General features: G+C 48.7%; 1 protein-coding gene across 22 annotated transcripts in view; it reads right to left on the bottom strand.

Moving 5' to 3' along the window:
- The window catches only part of para (sodium voltage-gated channel paralytic), a 534,209-nt gene that overhangs the window by 252,762 nt on the left and 260,382 nt on the right, over nt 1-21,065 (bottom strand). For 17 of the 22 annotated variants that reach the window (XM_071656463.1, XM_071656459.1, XM_071656474.1 and 14 more), the window contains 2 exons: nt 16,525-16,560; nt 10,220-10,285 (listed from right to left, as the gene is read on the bottom strand). The exons of 4 other annotated variants lie outside the window; for them this stretch is intronic. In XM_071656463.1, the coding sequence (XP_071512564.1) occupies nt 10,220-10,285; nt 16,525-16,560 (102 nt within the window). The remainder of the gene's footprint in view (nt 1-10,219; nt 10,286-16,524; nt 16,561-21,065) is intronic. One more of the 22 variants, XM_071656472.1, reaches the window with a different exon arrangement.

Raw genomic sequence — 21,065 nt, 5'->3', positions numbered from 1 at the left:
GATGCCCTGATCCCAGTACACTACCCTCCAGTACCTGGGCGATGCCCTGCTCCCAGTACACTGCCCTCCAGTACCTGGGCGATGCCCTGCTCCCAGTACACTGCCTTCCCAGTACCTGGGCGATGTTCTGCTCCCAGTACACTGCCCTCCAGTACCTGGGCGATGCCCTGATCCCAGTACACTACCCTCCAGTACCTGGGCGATGTTCTGCTCCCAGTACACTGCCCTCCAGTACCTGGGCGATCCTCTGCTCCCAGTACACTACCTTCCCAGTACCTGGGCGATGTTCTGCTCCCAGTACACTACCCTCCCAGTACCTGGGCGATGTTCTGCTCCCAGTACACTGCCCTCCAGTACCTGGGCGATGCCCTGCTCCCAGTACACTACCCTCCCAGTACCTGGGCGATGTTCTGCTCCCAGTACACTACCCTCCAGTACCTGGGCGATGCCCTGCTCCCAGTACACCACTAACCCTCCAGTACCCAAGTAAATCTTGGCCACCTGTTGGTAACGGTCTGTTTACCATTACCCACTTCCGTTGTCATCAAAGCGGGGTTTAGTAACGGTCGGTCATGCAACAGATGGACGAGGGAATTTTCGACTCGATCATCATCAACAACAACTTGGTGAACACTTTCTCCGTGGCTGACGAGACCCTACATCATCAGGTAGGTACCATCTCCTGTGGTCGACCATGTGTGGCTGGCCATGTGGGTATGTTGACCGGGTCATGCCCCACTGACGTGGACACCTAACCTGAGGTCAGTACAGCTTGCAGGCTGGCTAGCTAGCTAGCTAACTGCTTGGCTAGTTGGCTGGCTAGATGGCTGGATAAATGTCAGGCTAGTTGACTAGGTGGCTGGCTGGCTGGCTGGCTAGGTGGCTGGCTAGGCTGGCTGGCTGGCTGGCTGGCTAGATGGCTGTCTTGCTGGCTGACTGGCTGGCTAGCTGGCAGGCTAGGTGGCTGGCTAGGTGGCTGGCTAGATGGCTGGCTGACTGGCTGGTTGGCTGGCTGGCTAGGTGGCTGGCTAGGTGGCTGGCTGGCTAGGTGGCTGGCTAGGTGGCTGGCTGACTGGCTGGCTAGGTGGCTGGCTAGGTGGCTGGCTGGCTAGATGGCTGGCTTGCTGGCTGACTGGCTGGTTGGCTAGGTGGCTGGCTGGCTAAGTGGCTGGCTGGCTAAGTGGCTGGCTGGCTAGGTGGCTGACTGGCTGGCTAGGTGGCTGGCTAGGTGGCTGGCTGGGTGGCTGGCTGGCAAGTTGCTATTGATTGCTGCAGCCAGGAACATAAGACCCCGCGGCCCACATCCCAACAAACCTCAGCCTTCTGCAACTCTCACTTATATCTCACCCTTGTTGTTCTCCCTCACCCTTGTTGTTCTCCCTCACCCTTACACCCTTGTTCTCCCTCACCATTGTTCTCCCTCAGACTTGTTATCCTTCACCCTTACACCCTTGTTCTCCCTCACCCTTGCACCCTTGTTCTCCCTCACCCTTACACCCTTGTTCTTCCTCACCCTTCCACTCTTGTTCTCCCTTACCCTTACACCCTTGTTCTCCCTCACCCTTACACCCTTGTTCTCCCTCACCCTTGCACCCTTGTTCTCCCTCACCCTTACACCCTTGTTCTTCCTCACCCTTCCACTCTTGTTCTCCCTTACCCTTACACCCTTGTTCTCCCTCACCATTGTTCTCCCTCACCCTTACACCCTTGTTCTCCCTCACCCTTCCACTCTTGTTCTCCCTCACCCTTACACCCTTGTTCTCCCTCACCATTGTTCTCCCTGACTTGTTCTCCCTCACCCTTACACCCTTGTTCTCCCTCACCCTTACACCATTGTTCTTCCTCACCCTGACACCCTTGTTCTTCCTCACCCTTCCACTCGTTCTCCCTTACCCTTACACCCTTGTTCTTACTCACCCTTACACCCTTGTTCTCCCTCACCCTTACATTAATCCTTGTTCTCCCTTACCCTTACAACCTTGTTCTTCCTCACCCTTACACTCTTGTTCTTCCTCACCCTTACACCCTTGTTCTCCCTTACCCTTACAACCTTGTTCTTCCTCACCCTTACACTCTTGTTCTCCCTTACCCTTACACCCTTGTTCTCCCTCACCCTTACACCCTTGTGCTCCCTCACCCTTACATTAATCCTTGTTCTCCCTTACCCTTACAACCTTGTTCTCCCTCACCCTTACACCCTTGTGCTCCCTCACCCTTACATCCTACTTCTTCCTCACACTACCTCCTCCCTTATTGTTCCTCACCCTAACTCCTCCCCTTGTTCATCCTCACCTTACCCCCTCCCTGTTCTTCTGCGCCCCATCCTAGCCTCAGAACTGGACACACCCTGTGTCACTCGCTAAAAGTCAATTGTTCTTCAACCTGGCGCTCTCATTTGTTCTTCCTCCCCTCCGCCATAACCCTGTGTTCTCCCTCATTCTTTCATTGTTCTTCTTCGTGTTCATCAGTCGCCACTCTCGTCTCTGCCTCCCATCATAACTTCTCGTAAAAGCTGCGTCATGTCAGTCACATGTCTACCGAACGTACAGTCAGACATACGTATTTCTAAGACATTTTGAATATAATAATAATAATAATAATAATAATAATAATAATAATAATAATAATATGATAATATGATAATAATAATGATGATAATAATGATAATAATAGACAAAAATGTCTTATACTAATTAGATGACACACAAAATGTAACTCAGATGTCAACTTTAAGAAGATTTTAGCCATAGTCCTTATAGACCCTATATGGAATAAACCATGGTGGTCTTCGAGCCAGGTAATAAACCATGGTCTCATGAGAAGCCACAGGCCTACACAGCCATACCAGCCATGCACTGGTTCAGCCACAGTCGTGTGGTGATTCAGCCATACCCAGCCACCATGTCTACCGCAAGAGAACCCGCTCAGGTACACACATATATACAAATGCATATATTTACATATGCACATATATACGAAGCCATGGCCATCTTGAGCCTTCTTAAGCCATCTGGGAGCCAAAGCAGCCATAAGCCACGGACTCTACCCAGATGAGCACGACGGTACGACCCTTTGAGCACGACAGTACGATTCTTGAGCACGACGGTACGACCCTTGAGCACGACAGTAAAACCCTTGAGCACGACAGTAAAACCCTTGAACACGACGGTACGACCCTTGAGCACGACGGTACGACTCTTTGAGCACGACGGTACGACCCTTGAGCACGACGGTATGACCCTTGAGCACGACGGTAAGACCCTTTGAGCACGACGGTACGATGCCTTGAGCATACGACGGTACGACCCTTTGAGCACAGCTGTATGAACCTAATGCACGATGGTGTGGGGTCAGGTCTGAAGACCAGGCCAGCCTATCCAAAGGGTCGTACCGTCGTGCTCAAGGATCGTACCGTCGTGCTCAAGGGTCGTAACGTCGTATGCTCAGGGGTCGTACCGTCGTGTACTCAAACATCGTACCGTCGTGTACTCGAGGCATCGTACCGTCGTGTACTCAAACATCGTACCGTCGTGTACTCGAGGCATCGTACCGTCGTGCTCAAGGATCGTACCGTCGTGCTCAAGGGTCGTACCGTCGTATGCTCAAGGGTCGTACCGTCGTATGCTCAGTACTACCCCCCCCCCCCCCCCCCCCGCCTAACGGCCACCAAGCGCTCCGTCAAAACCAACGGATCAGGCGTTGGCAACGCCGGCGGCCAGGCAGGGCTGCCAACCCGTGCGAGGAGGAGGAGCAGCGTCGTCGTCGTCGCCCGACAGCAATTGATCAGCCCGGCCCGGCCCGGCCCGGCCACCACCGACCGACCGACCGACCGACCGACACTCTCTCTCTCTTTCTCTTTTCTCTTCCTCTTTTACGCTTCCTTGGCTGTGCACGCCCTTTCTGTTCCACCTTTCCTCCGGATGACGGGGCGGGGGCGGGGCAGTGGCCTTATAGACGGAGCATTTACGATGTATACATGTGGGCTAACTTGCCTTACACCGATTTGGCGTATAGAAATACGTCCCGTATGATTAGGAGGTATAGAAATACGTCCCGTATGATAAGCTTGTATAGAAATACGTCCCGTATGATAAGCTGGTATAGAAATACGTCCCGTATGAGAAGCTGGTATAGAAATACGTCCCGTATGATAAGCCGGTATAGAAATACGTCCCGTATGATAAGCTGGTATAGAAATACGTCCCGTATGATAAGCTGGTATAGAAATACGTCCCGTATGATAAGCTGGTATAGAAATACGTCCCGTATGATAAGCTGGTACAGAAATACGTCCCGTATGATAAGCTGGTATAGAAATACGTCCCGTATGATAAGCTTGTATAGAAATACGTCCCGTATGATAAGCTTGTATAGAAATACGTCCCGTATGATAAGCTTGTATAGAAATACGTCCCGTATGATAAGCTTGTATAGAAATATGTCCCGTATGATAAGCTTGTATAGAAATACGTCCCGTATGATAAGCTTGTATACAAATACGTCCCGTATGATAAGCTTGTATACAAATACGTCCCGTATGATAAGCTTGTATAGAAATACGTCCCGTATGATAAGCTTGTATAGAAATACGTCCCGTATGATAAGCTTGTATAGAAATACGTCCCGTATGATAAGCTTGTATAGAAATACGTCCCGTATGATAAGCTTGTATAGAAATACGTCCCGTATGATAAGCTTGTATAGAAATGCGTCCCGTATGATAAGCTTGTATAGAAATGTCCCGTATGATAAGCTTGTATAGAAATGCGTCCCGTATGATAAGCTGGTATAGAAATACGTCCCGTATGATAAGCTTGTATAGAAATACGTCCCGTATGATAAGCTTGTATAGAAATGCGTCCCGTATGATAAGCTTGTATAGAAATACGTCCCGTATGATAAGCTTGTATAGAAATGCGTCCCGTATGATAAGCTTGTATAGAAATGCGTCCCGTATGATAAGCTGGTATAGAAATACGTCCCGTATGATAAGCTCGTATAGAAATGCGTCCCGTATGATAAGCTTGTATAGAAATGCGTCCCGTATGATAAGCTGGTATAGAAATGTCCCGTATGATAAGCTTGTATAGAAATGCGTCCCGTATGATAAGCTGGTATAGAAATACGTCCCGTATGATAAGCTGGTATAGAAATACGTCCCGTATGATAAGCTGGTATAGAAATACGTCCCGTATGATAAGCTGGTATAGAAATACGTCCCGTATGATAAGCTTGTATATAAATACTCCCGTTAGGATAAGCTGGTGAGAGAAATACGTCCCGTATGATAAGCTGGTAGAGTAAATACGTGTCCCGTATGATAGCTGGTTATAGAAATACGTCCCGTATGATAATCTGGTATAGAAATTACGTCCCGTATGATAAGCTGGTATAGAAATTACGTCCCGTATGATAAGCTGGTTATAGAATATACGTCCCCGTATGATAAGCTGGGTATAGAAATACGTCCCGTATGATAAGCTGGTATACGAAATACGTCCCGTATTGATAAGCTGGTATAGCAATACGTCTCCGTATGATAAGCTGGTTATAGAATATACGGGTCCGTATGATAAGCTGGGTATAGAAATACGTCCCGTATGATAAGCTGGTATAGAAATACGTCCCGTATGATAAGCTGGTATAGAAATACGTCCCGTATGATAAGCTTGTATAGAAATACGTCCCGTATGATAAGCTGGTATAGAAATACGTCCCGTATGATAAGCTGGTATAGAAATACGTCCCGTATGATAAGCTGGTATAGAAATACGTCCCGTATGATAAGCTGGTATAGAAATACGTCCCGTATGATAAGCTGGTATAGAAATACGTCCCGTATGATAAGCTGGTATAGAAATACGTCCCGTATGATAAGCTGGTATAGAAATACGTCCCGGGAGATGAGTAGGTATAGAACAAACAGTCCCGGATGATAAGCATAATATATGAAGACGACCCGACAAACGTTTTCTACGCGGTTCGTGACCGTTCAAACGTTTCCGGTGAATTAGGCGATACTGTAAACGTTTTCTGTAAGGCAGACAACACTGCAAACGTTTCATAACACGACCCTACAAACGTTTTCTATGAAGCTCGTGACACTTCAAACGTTTCCTGCGACTTTGGTGATACTGTAAATGTTTTCTGTGAGGCAGACGACAATGCAAACGTTTCATAATACGACCCTTCAAACGTTTTCTATGAAGCTCGGGACACTTCAAACGTTTCCTGAGACTTTGGCGATACTGTAAACGTTTTCTGTGAGGCAGACATGGGACTCTATAAACGTTTTTTGTGAAACAGACAACGATACTCATCAAACGTTTACTGCACAGCAGGCAACACAGCAAACGTTGACTGTGAAGAATCTGTCACCTGAAACGTTTGTTTCTGTGAAGAATACGGCACTGGAAACGTTTCCCGTGACTCAATGGACTGTTTATATATCTATCGAATGTCTCCTATGAAGCAAGCTTCACAGCAAACGTTTTCTGTGAAGCTGACAACCCCACGACCGTTTACTATAAAAGCGAGCGAATGTGTGAAACGTTTTTTGTGAAGCAGACAACACCCCCCCCCCCCCCCCCGCCCAACCGTTTTTTCATAATGTTTTGTTTCTTCTAGCCACACTAACATGGCTGGCAGGGTTAACCCAGCCGGTGAGGTTAGAACCTAGCTAACACAGCCAGCAAACCCAAGCTTGGCTCCAGGCGCGACAACACAGCGGCGGCTTGACACAGTACCAGAGGCAGGGTTACCCTCCCTGCTGCACAGTACCAGAGGCAGGGTTACCCTCCCTGCTGCACAGTACCAGAGGCAGGGTTACCCTCCCTGCTGCACAGTACCAGAGGCAGGGTTACCCTCCCTGCTGCACAGTACCAGAGGCAGGGTTACCCTCCCTGCTGCACAGTACCAGAGGCAGGGTTACCCTCCCTGCTGCACAGTACCAGAGGCAGGGTTACCCTCCCTGCTGCACAGTACCAGAGGCAGGGTTACCCTCCCTGCTGCACAGTACCAGAGGCAGGGTTACCCTCCCTGCTGCACAGTACCAGAGGCAGGGTTACCCTCCCTGCTGCACAGTACCAGAGGCAGGGTTACCCTCCCTGCTGCACAGTACCAGAGGCCTACACCAGGCTAGGGTAGATGACCACACCAGGCTAGGGTAGATGACCGCACCAGGCGAGGGTAGATGACCACACCAAGCACCAGTACATACCCACACCAGGCTAGGGTAGATATCCACACCAGGCTAGGGTAGATATCCACACCAGGCTAGGGTAGATGACCACACCAGGCTAGGGTAGATGACCACACCATTCTAGGGTAGATGACCCAACCAAGCACCAGTAGATACCCACACCAGGCTAGGGTAGACACTCACCATGCTAGGGTAGATGACCACACCAGGCTAGGGTAGATGGCCACACCAAGCACCAGTACATACCCACAACAAGTTAGGGTAGATACCCACACCAGGCTAGGGTAGATGACCACACCAAGCAGGGGTAGATGCCCACACCGGACTAGGGTAGATACCCACGCCAAGCACGGGTAGATACCCACACCAGGCTAGGGTAGATGACCACACCAAGCAGAGGTATATGACCACAACAGGCTAGAGTAGATACCCACACCAGGCTAGGGTAGATGACCACACTAGGCTAGAGTAGATACCCACACCAGGCTAGGGTAGATGACCACACTAAGCTAGGGTAGATGACCACACCAGGCTAGGGTAGATGCCCACACCAAGCAGGGGTAGATGACCACAACAGGCCAGGGTAGATACACCAGGCTACGGTAGATGACCACACCAGGCTAAGGTAGATGACCACACCAGACCAGGGTAGATACCCACACCAGGCTAGGGTAGATGACCGCACCAGGCTAGGGTAGATACCCACACCAGGCTTGGGTAGATGACCACACCAGACTAGGGTAGATACCCACACCAGGCTAGGGTAGATACCCACACCAGGCTAGGGTAGATACCCACACCAGGCTAGGGTAGATACCCACACCAGGCTTGGGTAGATGACCACACCAAGCTAGGGTAGATACCCACACCAGGCTAGGGTAGATACCCACACCAAGCTAGGGTAGATACCCACACCAAGCTAGGGTAGATACCCACACCAGGCTAGGGTAGATACCCACACCAGGCTAGGGTAGATATCCACACCAAGCTAGGGTAGATACCCACACCAGGCTAGGGTAGATACCCACACCAGGCTAGGGTAGATACCCACACCAAGCTAGGGTAGATACCCACACCAGGCTAGGGTAGATACCCACACCAGGCTAGGGTAGATATCCACACCAAGCTAGGGTAGATACCCACACCAGGCTAGGGTAGATACCCACACCAAGCTAGGGTAGATACCCACACCAAGCTAGGGTAGATACCCACACCAGGCTAGGGTAGATACCCACACCAAGCTAGGGTAGATACCCACACCAGGCTAGGGTAGATACCCACACCAGGCTAGGGTAGATACCCACACCAGGCTAGGGTAGATACCCACACCAGGCTAGGGTAGATACCCACACCAAGCTAGGGTAGATACCCACACCAGGCTAGGGTAGATACCCACACCAGGCTAGGGTAGATACCCACACCAGGCTAGGGTAGATACCCACACCAGGCTAGGGTAGATACCCACACCAGGCTTGGGTAGATGACCACACCAAGCTAGGGTAGATACCCACACCAGGCTAGGGTAGATACCCACACCAGGCTTGGGTAGATGACCACACCAAGCTAGGGTAGATACCCACACCAGGCTTGGGTAGATGACCACACCAAGCTAGGGTAGATACCCACACCAGGCTAGGGTAGATACCCACACCAGGCTAGGGTAGATACCCACACCAGGCTAGGGTAGATACCCACACCAGGCTAGGGTAGATACCCACACCAAGCTAGGGTAGATACCCACACCAAGCTAGGGTAGATACCCACACCAGGCTAGGGTAGATACCCACACCAAGCTAGGGTAGATACCGCACACTAGGCAGGGGGGGGGATCGGTCATGCACCTGGGGGGGGGGTCAAACCCACCGTCGAACATTCCTTAGCCTCAGAGGAGATCGATAGGCGGACGTGTGTCCTTTTAGCCCGGAGGTTAACACAGGCTTACGTCAGCAGGGGGGGGGGACGATAGGGGGAGGGGGGGGGGAACGCGTATCAGGCAGGAAGGTCGACCTTCTGGTAGTGACCCAATCGTATTTCGACCCCTAAGGCGAATGCCATCAAATTTGTGACCTATCGCTTTGGGTCAATACAGATGGCGTAGTAATGCTCACTCTGGGGGTGCCACTGTTTATACTCGCCCTTAACGGCGCATAATGGTGTCTAGTGACGTGGGTCAGGCTCAAAACTAGCCAATCTGAGGTTCGCGGATGATGAAGCGTTACACCTTACATGACACCTAACATATGTACACTAACATAGAAAATGGAACCTGCCAGGAGGGTTGGGGGGCGGGCGGGTTGTTCCCTTTTCCACTTTGTGATGGAATTTTTTTCCTTTCCTGACATTCCCTAATAGGGCCAGTGTTGCTGGGATATCATGGGATATTTAGAAGTCCTTTTCCAAAATGATACGAGAGGTGCAAATCCCTTCCCATCGCGACGAATGTCCAGGCATCCTGCACCCACAGGGGGAATTTCACTACGCGGTGGAACGATGAAGTTGAAGGAAAAATTGTCTATGGTGCCATGGGAAACACCTGGAGATTCCTCGCGACCTTCACAGATGTTCAAAGCGCCTAGGCTGTCCTGCTGCTGCAGTGTGTTAAGAGGATGGAGAGAGGGTGTGTGTGTGAGAGAGAAAATGTGATTGCTGGTTCTCAACTACAGGTGATATCTGACAGCTTGTTGTATCATGGCTTGCAACAGCTGGCTCTGTAGTGTCAGAGAACTGGGCACACCAGCTGGGTACAAGTGGGAGGTCAGAGGCGTGGGTTGGCACAACACCACCCACACACACACACACACACACACGTGCGTGCGTGCGTGCGTGCGGAGAGCAATGGCATGGTCAGGTTAGGTAAGATTGTAAGTGACAATATAGTTCATGATGAGGTTGTGTCCTGACGGGTGTTGTGTGTGGACAGCCCACGCCCCGACCAACAGCTGACGGTCATATAACGCTGTTCAGTCTTTTAAGTTGACAAGCTGAGAGAGAATTTGTAATATACTAAGAAATGGATACCTCGTCGCCAACCCCTTCTCCTCCTCCTCCACCACTTCCTCTGACCCCTTTTCCCTTCTTGCCTCTCTGCTTTTCAGAAGGGGATAAAGGAAGAACATGATGAGAGAAGGAAGATCACACACGATTCAGCTTGAAGGGGGAAAGGGAGCAATACACAACACACATTTAGAAAACGATTGGGTGGTGCCTGATCAACCCTCTTGACCCAAAACAATCTTTCTTTTTAACCCAACAGAAATGCATCCAATCGCTGATATTATTAGTCCAGTGCATGACTCAACCCACACTGGCACACAACTGTACCATGTGTGCATGACTCAACCCACACTGGCACACAACTGTACCATGTGTGCATGACTCAACCCACACTGGCACACAACTGTACCATGTGTGCATGACTCAACCCACACTGGCACACAACTGTACCATGTGTGCATGACTCAACCCACACTGGCACACAACTGTACCATGTGTGCATGACTCAACCCACACTGGCACACAACTGTACCATGTGTGCATGACTCAACCCACACTGGCACACAACTGTACCATGTGTTCATGACTCAACCCACACTGGCACACAACTGTACCATGTGTGCATGACTCAACCCACACTGGCACACAACTGTACCATGTGTGCATGACTCAACCCACACTGGCACACAACTGTACCATGTGTGCATGACTCAACGCACACTGGCACACAACTGTACCATGTGTGCATGACTCAACCCACACTGGCACACAACTGTACCATGTGTGCATGACTCAACCCACACTGGCACACAACTGTACCATGTGTGCATGACTCAACGCACACTGGCACACAACTGTACCATGTGTGACCATATTGGAATTTGTGCATCTTATTCTTCTTGTGTGACTACATGGGACAAGGGATGATAAAACGCCACCCAAATCACAGGTAATGTATTGGGGGGGAAAGATGTCGCGTCCCAGACGGACGTGAGCAGTGGCCAGACCGGGTCACAGTGAGGGTCGCTTACGTGAGCAGTGGCCAGACCGGGTCACAGTGAGGGTCGCTTACGTGAGCAGTGGCCAGACCGGGTCACAGTGAGGGTCGCTTACGTGAGCAGTGGCCAGACCGGGTCACAGTGAGGGTCGCTTACGTGAGCAGTGGCCAGACCGGGTCACAGTGAGGGTCGCTTACGTGAGCAGTGGCCAGACCGGGTCACAGTGAGGGTCGCTTACGTGAGCAGTGGCCAGACCGGGTCACAGTGAGGGTCGCTTACGTGAGCAGTGGCCAGACCGGGTCACAGTGAGGGTCGCTTCGCCTAAGCTTTGCAACACCATACATATAGGCCTCTGGTGTGTGGATACACCCTTACTACAGGTACACAGACACATATATATATGAGAGAGAGAGAGAGAGAGAGAGAGAGAGAGAGAGAGAGAGAGAGAGAGAGAAGATAAACACTACTTTTGGGGGTCATTGCTTTTTAGCGCAAGCGCACCTCACTACCTGTGACCTCTTTTTTATTAAATCTGCACCAATCAGAAGCTGGATTAAGTCACCAATAAGGGAGGTAGTTAAGTACCTGAATGGGGGGGAGGGGGGTGGTGTATGTATCGCCCAGGTCAATTGGCACACGACCTGGGGCGACCTGGCAGTTTAAAACCTCCCAAAGGAGGGAGGGGGGAACAATAAATTTTGAATCTCTTATCCAGAGAAAATATGACACCACTACGAGGACATTTCTATGCCACGTCTGTGCCACAATGTAAGGGAGAGGGGTTGGCTGTGCCACAATGTAAGGGAGAGGGGTTGGCTATGCCACAATGTAAGGGAGAGGGGTTGGCTGTGCCACAATGTAAGGGAGAGGGGTTGGCTATGCCACAATGTAAGGGAGAGGGGTTGGCTGTGCCACAATGTAAGGGAGAGGGGTTGGCTGTGCCACAATGTAAGGGAGAGGGGTTGGCTGTGCCACAGTGTAAGGGAGAGGGGTAGGCTGTGCCACAATGTAAGGGAGAGGGGTTGGCTGTGCCACAGTGTAAGGGAGAGGGGTTGGCTGTGTCACAGTGTAAGGGAGAGGGGTTGGCTGTGCCACAATGTAAGGGAGAGGGGTTGGCTGTGCCACAGTGTAAGGGAGAGGGGTTGGCTGTGCCACAGTGTAAGGGAGAGGGGTTGGCTGTGCCACAGTGTAAGGGAGAGGGGTTGGCTGTGGCACAGTGTAAGGGAGAGGGGTTGGCTGTGCCACAATGTAAGGGAGAGGGGTTGGCTGTGCCACAATGTAAGAGAGAGGGGTTGGCTGTGCCACAATGTAAGGGAGAGGGGTTGGCTGTGCCATAGTGTAAGGGAGAGGGATTGGCTGTGCCACAATGTAAGGGAGAGGGTTTGGCTGTGCCACAGTGTAAAGGAGAGGGGTTGGCTGTGCCACAGTGTAAGGGAGAGGGGTTGGCTGTGCCACAATGTAAGGAAGAGGGGTTGGCTGTGCCACAATGTAAGGGAGAGGGGTTGGCTGTGCCACAGTGTAAGGGAGAGGGGTTGGCTGTGCCACAATGTAAGGGAGAGGGGTTGGCTGTGCCACAATGTAAGGGAGAGGGGTTGGCTGTGCCACAATGTAAGGGAGAGGGGTTGGCTGTGCCACAATGTAAGGGAGAGGGGTTGGCTGTGCCACAATGTAAGGGAGAGGGGTTGGCTGTGCCACAATGTAAGGGAGAGGGGTTGGCTGTGCCACAATGTAAGGGAGAGGGGTTGGCTGTGCCACAATGTAAGGGAGAGGGGTTGGCTGTGCCACAATGTAAGGGAGAGGGGTTGGCTGTGCCACAGTGTAAGGGAGAGGGGTTGGCTGTGCCACAATGTAAGGGGGAGGGGTTGGCTGTGCCACAATGCTGCCGCCACGTCTGGGCCGGACACATCCCTATACTCGCCCACATCCAGGGCGTCTGTGTACCTCATGACGAGGAACTCAAAACCTCACATGGAAGACATGACACTGACCAGGGAAGACGGTGGCTGGACCTGGGCGAGCATCCTCAAGCGGTAATTCAAACACAGAGAGAGAGAAAGAGAGAGAAAGAGTGAGAAAATAAGAGATAGCTCTTCTGTGTAAACCCTCAGATGTTGTGGTTTGGTACAAGAGAAATGCTCTGAAAGTTTATGTTTTGTAACAACGTCCGAGGGTGTGGCACAGGAGCTAAGAAAACAAGATAAAACCAAACAATTCACACACAAAAAAATAAACAAATAATGAGAGACATTTATCACAACATCGAAAAGATATACATACACATAAATATATAAATATATATATGGGAGAGATTGGATAACACATTAATCTCAAAAAGGTAGGCAAAGTGCTAAAAAAAAATATACATATACAAGACATAAGCGTTAGGTTGACAAGCAATGCGGTCAATATTGACCCACACACACACGCACGCACACACACACACACACACACACACCCTATAGAAAGGTCATAATAAATTGAGCTGGTGAGTTACATCAATAGAAAACCAAACGTGGGAGCATAAATATATATATATAATATATATATATATATATATATATATATATATATATATATATATATATATATATATATATATATATATATTCCTATGAGTCCACGGGGAAAATGAAACACATGTTTACCAAATGGCGTCCTAGCTTCGTCTCTTCGATGTACATCAACTGACTGTTATATTTCTCTCTTGTTTCTTCCCTGATGATGTGATTATGACACGAAAGTGCACTTGGCAATTTATCGTGTTTCATTTTCCCCCGTGGACTTATAGGAATATCTTGATCACGCGCAAAATTGTGATTCTTTCCAACAATATATATATATATATATATATATATATATATATATATATATATATATATATATATATATATATATATATATATATATATATGAATGAACTAAGATAGGGAGAGAGAGAAGCAATATATGTCATACAATGGTGAGTGCAGAAGGCCAGACACATAGCTATATCCTGCACGGTTTGGTTCCTCCTACAAAGCAGTGGTTCGAACCTCGCAAGGCGAACGCGCAGGCGTGTAACGTAACTGTGTGTATGGCTGTGACAGTGGCCATGAAGTGTGGCAAGCATGGGGGGGGGGAGGAAGGAAACACCCCAATTGCCTTGTTTTCATGGGTGGAATGCACTTTGCGAGCAGGAACAGTGTTAGTGAATAATCTGTGATGGTCTACTTTCGCTTCTCATGCATGGGGTCAGGTAAGGCCAGCTAGCTTCTCTCTTTCTCTCTCTCTCTCTCTTCTTCTTCTCCTCCTCCTCCTTCTTCTCATTCTACTAATGTCTGGGAGAAGAAGAAGAAGAAGAAGAAGAGGAGGAGGACAATCGGAAAAATAAAAGGCCATTTTTTCTTTTTGAACACGTTAAATGGTTTTTCCCCAACTGGTAAAGAGTTTGGTGTGGCCCATAGCACAAGACTGGGGAAGGCTGAAGGCCATCATCTCAAAACATGACATTACATATCAGATTGACCTGGTCAAACCCCCCTTCTCTCATGCTCATACCTTCACGAAACTCTTTCCCAAGCTGGGGGCCTTGTGAGTGTTAGCTGCTGCTGGGGATGGCTGGGGAAGGATTGAAGGGGGATGGCTGGGGAAGGATTGAAGGGGGGTGGTTGGGGAAGGATTGAAGGGGGATGGTTGGGGAAGGATTGAAGGGGGATGGTTGGGGAAGGATTGAAGGGGGATGGTTGGGGAAGGATTGAAGGGGGATGGTTGGGGAAGGATTGAAGGGGGATGGTTGGGGAAGGATTGAAGGGGGATGGTTGGGGAAGGATTGAAGGGGGATGGTTGGGGAAGGATTGAAGGGGGATGGTTGGGGAAGGCTTCAAGGGGGATGGCTGGGGAAGGGTTGAAGGGGGATGGTTGGGGAAGGGTTGAAGGGGGATGGTTGGGGAAGGGTTGAAGGGGGATGGTTGGGGAAGGGTTGAAGGGGGATGGTTGGGGAAGGATTGAAGGGGGATGGTTGGGGAAGGGTGAGTGGTGTTGCTGGTTGTGGCCAGATCTGTGGTGGGGATGGTTGAGGGAGGGGAGTGGTGGTGTAGACCGGAGGGAACCATGGCGTACAAGGCGTAGTGAGGGCCAGGTAAGTAGGGGTGGAGGAGGAGGAGTGTTGGTGTGGTGGAGGTTGGAGGTAGGGGTTTCAGGTGGTGGTGATGGTGGAGAAGGAGGGGTGTTGATATGGCGGAGAAGAAGGAGGAGGAGGAGGAGGAGGAGGGGGTGAGGGGGTTTCAGGTGTTGGAGTAGGAGCATGATGAGGGAGATTGAGGGAGAGGGGAGTGGTGTTGACATGGTATGGTTTTGGAGGGTGTTGGAGGGTTGTTTTTTGAGGAGGTGTAGGAGGGAGAGGTATGGAGTGGGGAAGGAGAGGGAGGTTAGGTGGGGGTTTAAGGTGTAGGGAGGTTGTGGAGGTTGAGTGTGGTGTCAAGTGAGGTTGGCCAGAACACAAGCATTAAGGCACTTTGCATAAACAATAACAAAAATGGGGGGGTAAGGGGCCCACGGTGCATCGCCCGCGACCCCTTACCTAATAGCAAGCTTTGACGCATGGCAGCTGGAGGCAATGTTAGTCGAGAGAAAGAGAGAGAGAGAGAGAGAGAGAGAGAGAGAGAGAGAGAGAGAGAGAGAGAGAGAGAGAGAGAGAGAGAGAGAGAGAGAGAGAGAGAGAGAGAGAGATGCTCTGAGAGGGGCCAATCCAAGAGACAGACAGACTGAGCCTCAAGTAAGACCCTCCACCCCAGCGAGGTCAGCCTCGAGGGGATGGGAGGTATGAGGTCAGCCTCGAAGGGTTGGGAGGTATAAGGTCAATAATGTCACCTCGGTGATCAAGATGGAGATTTAGACGTGACCAATTTGACTCATAATCATTTATGTAATTTTTTCTTTCTTTTGTGTGTGTTGGGTTGTGGTTCAGGGTTCATAAACAGAACCCGTCAGCAAACACTTCTTCTCACAAATCCTCAAAAAAAAAAAATAATTCCATTTTTAGAAGGAAAATTGACACTAAATTTACACATATCGTTATAAAAGGTCTCCAAAAAAAATGATTTTTTTTTCGGTACAATTTTTCTTTTTGTCTTTCATTTAATGGTGTATAAATGTCCATCCTGTTGTGCAAGGATAGAGGCGTTTTCCGGCGAAAAAAAAGTTCTAAACTAATTCAGTGGATACGTATCAAACCTGTATCAACAGGTGTTCTGTACGCGTGAAGAGTAACAACAACAAAAAAAAGATAAAAAGATCAAAATAATACTCTATGTATAAAGATATATATATAGAGAGAGAGCAAGCAAATCTTACTTCTTTCTTTTTCCTTCCAAATTTCATTCCACCACCCTGAAGAAATTATGGGGAAAGAGAGAAAGAAATAGTTATAAAACGGGAACACATTTAAACAGGGGTATGTCAGGTGGGTGGAGGAACAAACCAGTGTATGTGGTGTGTGTGTGTGTGTGTGTGTGTGTGTGTGTGTGTGTGTGTGTGTGTGTGTGTGTGTGCCATGTATATTACAGAGAAACCCTGTTACATCCCCCTTCCTCCCTGTATATTGCATAATTCCAATTCGCTCTATCCCGTGCATGTCTTTCACCCTCTTGCATGTTCAGGCCCCGCACACTCAATATACTTTTCATTCCAATCTTCCGTCTATAATATGGTCTACAGCTTTCCCTTATCTTCATTTCTGACACATATATCCTCTTTGTCCACCTTTCCTCACTCATACTCTCCCTATGTCCAAACACTTTCATCACCAATTTCTTATTCAATCCACCTTCATCCTACCACATATGGACCTCAGACATCTCATTCCGGACACAAGTCACCCTCTTCCGTTACTCTCTCGTCTGAGGCCCATGCCTCGCCTCCATACGACTCCGTCGGGACCCCTATACCATCGAACATGCCCATCTTTGCCTCACAAATCGTGACCTCTCTTTCCTATACAATCCTTAACGTACTGAGGTTCCAATGACCCCTGACCCATTCTCTACCTTCCTCTCATTCCCAGAGGTCCATCCACAGCCATGTCCACTTACATCTATCTATCTATCTATATATATATATATATATATATATATATATATATATATATATATATATATATATATATATATGGTGTCTAGCGATGCATCAGAATGGAAGCGGGCGTGTATGTGTGTGCGTGTGTGTATGTGTGTGTGCATGTGTGTGTGTGTGTGTGTGTGTGTGCATGTGTGTGTGCATGTGTGTGTGTGTGTGTGTGTGTGTGTGTGTGTGTGTGTGTGTGTGTGTGTGTGTGTGTGTGTGTGTGTGTGTGTGTGTGTGTGTGTGTGTGTGTGTGTGTGTGTGTGTGTGTGTGTGTGTGTGTGCGCGTGTGTGTGTGTGTGTGTGGAGCCTGGAAGGTTACAAGATACGTATAGTTTGGTTGGGGTGTGTGTGGGGTTGGGGGGGGGGGGTTGTGAAAGTGGGGAGGGGGTTAGTATGAGAGTCGAGGGGACTATGCCTCACGTCTGGTGGGTTGTTCTAGTGGGTTGTTCTGGTGGGTTGTTCTAGTGGGTTGTTCTAGTGGGTTGTTCTGGTCGGTTGTTCTGGTGGGTTGTTCTGGTGGGTTGTTCTAGTGGGTTGTTCTAGTGGGTTGTTCTGGTGGGATGTTCTAGAGTTGTTCTACTGGGTTGTTTTGGTGGGTTGTTCTGGTGGGTTGTTCTAGTGGATTGTTCTAGTGGGTTATTCTAGTGGGTTGTTCTGGTCGGTTGTTCTAGTGGGTTGTTCTAGTGGGTTGTTCCAGTGGTATGTTCTAGTGGGTTGTTCTGATGGGTTGTTCTAGTGGGTTGTTCTGGTGGGTTGTTCTAGTGGGTTGTTCTAGTGGGTTGTTCTAGTGGATTGTTCTGGTGGGTTGTTCTAGTGGGTTGTTCCAGTGGATTGTTCTAGTGAGTTGTTCCAGTGGACTGTTCTAGTGGATTGTTCTGATGGGTTGTTCTAGTGGGTTGTTCTGGTGGGTTGTTCCAGTGAATTGTTCTAGTGGATTGTTCTGGTGGGTTGTTCTGGTGGGTTGTTCTAGTGGGTTGTTCTGGCGGGATGTTCTAGAGTTGTTCTACTGGGTTGTTTTGGTGGGTTGTTCTGGTAGGTTGTTCTAGTTGGTTGTTCTCGTGGGTTATTCTGTGGGTTGTTCTAGTGGGTTGTTCTGGTGGGTTGTTCTAGTGGTTGTTCTAGTGGATTGTTCTAGTGGGTTGTTCTAGTGGGTTGTTCTAGTTGGTTGTTCTCGTGGATTATTCTAGTGGGTTGTTCTGGTGGGTTGTTCTAGTTGGTTGTTCTAGTGGATTATTCTAGTGGGTTGTTCTAGTGGGTTGTTCTAGTTGGTTATTCTAGTGGGTTGTTCTGGTGGGTTGTTCTAGTGGGTTGTTCTAGTGGGTTGTTCTAGTGGGTTGTTCTAGTGGGTTGTTCTAGTGGATTGTTCTGATGGGTTGTTCTGGGGGTTGTTCTAGTGGTTTGTTCTAGTGGGTTGTTCTAGTGGATTGTTCTAGTGGGTTGTTCTGGTGGGTTGTTCTAGTGGATTGTTCTAGTGGGTTGTTCTAGTGGGTTGTTCTGATGGGTTGTTCTGGTGGGTTCTTCTAGTGGATTGTTCTAGTGGGTTGTTCTAGTGGGTTGTTCTAGTGGATTGTTCTGATGGGTTGTTCTAGTGGGTTGTTCTAGTGGGTTGTTCTGGTGGACTGTTCTAGTGGTTTGTTCTAGTGGGTTGTTCTGGTGGGTTGTTCTGGGGGGTTGTTCTAGTGGATTGTTCTGATGGGTTGTTCTGGGGGTTGTTCTAGTGGGTTGTTCTGGGGGGTTATTTTAGTGGGTTATTCTAGTGGGTTGTTCTAGTGGGTTGTTCTAGTGGGTTGTTCTAGTGGGTTGTTCTAGTGGGTTGTTCTGGAGGGTTATTCTAGTGGGTTGTTCTAGTGGGTTGTTCTAGTGGGTTGTTCTGGAGGGTTATTCTAGTGGGTTGTTCTAGTGGATTGTTCTGGTGGGTTGTTCTAGTGGGTTGTTCTAGTGGATTGTTCTAGTGGATTGTTCTAGCGGGTTGTTCTAGTGGATTGTTCTAGTGGTTTGACTACAGTGCAAAAAGACTTGAAGAATCAATAGCAAAACACTGGGAATGGGGTTGTAGCCCCACTAGGGAAAGGGGGGGGAGAGATGGAGGGGCCTTCCTTCATCCAAATGAAAACCTTTATGAAGGAAGGAAAGAAATGTAACCAAAGCAAAAAATTATATGAAGTTATCATTACCCATTAAGAGAAATATAGACAAAAAAAATATATACATATATATATCAAGTCCTGTACATACATAGCAGGAACATAGGGATATATATGTATATATATATATATATATATATATATATATATATATATATATATATATATATATATATATATATAAACTGGTGATCTTTTGTGGGATCATATTCAAAAGGCATACAAGAGGATTTTTTATCAACAAATGCCACTGGAATGAATAGTTCTAAGTGGGGGGTCATCACAGGGGGTGGGGGGTCATCACTGGGGGTGGGGGGGGGGGGAGGGCAACAGACTACGAAGGAAATTGAGAGAAAAAATTCCAAATGTGGAGCCACGTTGGGCACGACTGTCTGGGATGTTGATGGTGTGATCTGACACACACACACACACACACACACACACACACACACACATACTCTGTGTCTAGTCTTAACACACACACTAGGCTGAGGTCAGAAGGACCCCTAGTGTGAGTGAGGGACACACTCACAGTGTATGTATGTGTGTGTATGTGTGTATGTGTGTGTGTGTGTGTATGTGTGTGTGTGTATGTGTGTGTGTGTGTGTGTGTATGTGTGTGTATGTGTGTGTGTGTGTATGTGTGTGTGTGTGTGTGTGTGTGTGTGTGTATGTGTGTGTGTGTATGTGTGTGTATGTGTGTATGTGTGTAAGTGTTGGAGAGTGGTGTCAGGGTTCGAACCCTATATCCCAGAGCAGCGTCCCTAAAACGTGGTCACCAGTGTGTGCAAAAGCTGACATGGGTAACAATATATATATATGGGTGTCCAATGTGCTACCATGTATACGGGTTTTGGACTATATATGAAAAAGATGCAATAAAGGAGGGGAGGGGAGGGGAGAGAAAGGATAAACAAACAAATAATACACATCACATCATACTCAAACACTTTGAAAAGCTAAGAACAATCAAGACATGGAACTGAAATACATGAATGACTACACATACATCATAAACATGTAAACATTGTAAATAGTCAACAAATGGGGAGTGGGAGGGTAAATAATGAGGGGGGGGAGGGAATATGAACAATGGGGATGATACAACAGGGGAGGGGAGGAGGGATGATAATAAACACATCAATCCAAACATCTAACATCAAAAGTTGCAAGAAATGACACAGAGAAATCACAAGAATGGTACATGACTGACTCAAACATCAAGGTCATAGGTCACGGAGGGAGCCTGTCCAAACAGCTCTGGAGGGTCACCACACCAACACGGTGGAATGAAGAAAGAAGGGATGGTGGAGGGGTGTAGTGGAGGGGGGCAGTTTGGGGCAAGACAGTGACACGAGAGCTGTTTGTTGACAGCCAGTCCCTCCGTGACCCCCAGGTGTGGAGGGAGTTATTGTCATGATCTTTCCCTCCACTTAATAAGTCGTCCTCCAAAGTTCCATTTGTCCTTCAGTCCCCTCCATCCCCCAATCATGAAGGAGGGAGTGTCTGTCCCTCCTTCCTCCTCCTCCTGCTCAAGTCGTCCCTCTCTCTCTACATCCACATATGTAAAACTCCAGGAGGCCACTACTCCATTCCCCATGTCTCTTCCCTCCCTCCTCCTCCCTCCCT

The sequence above is a fragment of the Panulirus ornatus genome, chromosome 63 (assembly GCF_036320965.1).
Source record: "Panulirus ornatus isolate Po-2019 chromosome 63, ASM3632096v1, whole genome shotgun sequence".
NCBI lineage: Eukaryota > Metazoa > Arthropoda > Malacostraca > Decapoda > Palinuridae > Panulirus > Panulirus ornatus.
The sequence above is the reverse complement of the archived record's forward strand: the minus strand, read 5'-3'. Positions and strand labels throughout refer to the sequence as shown.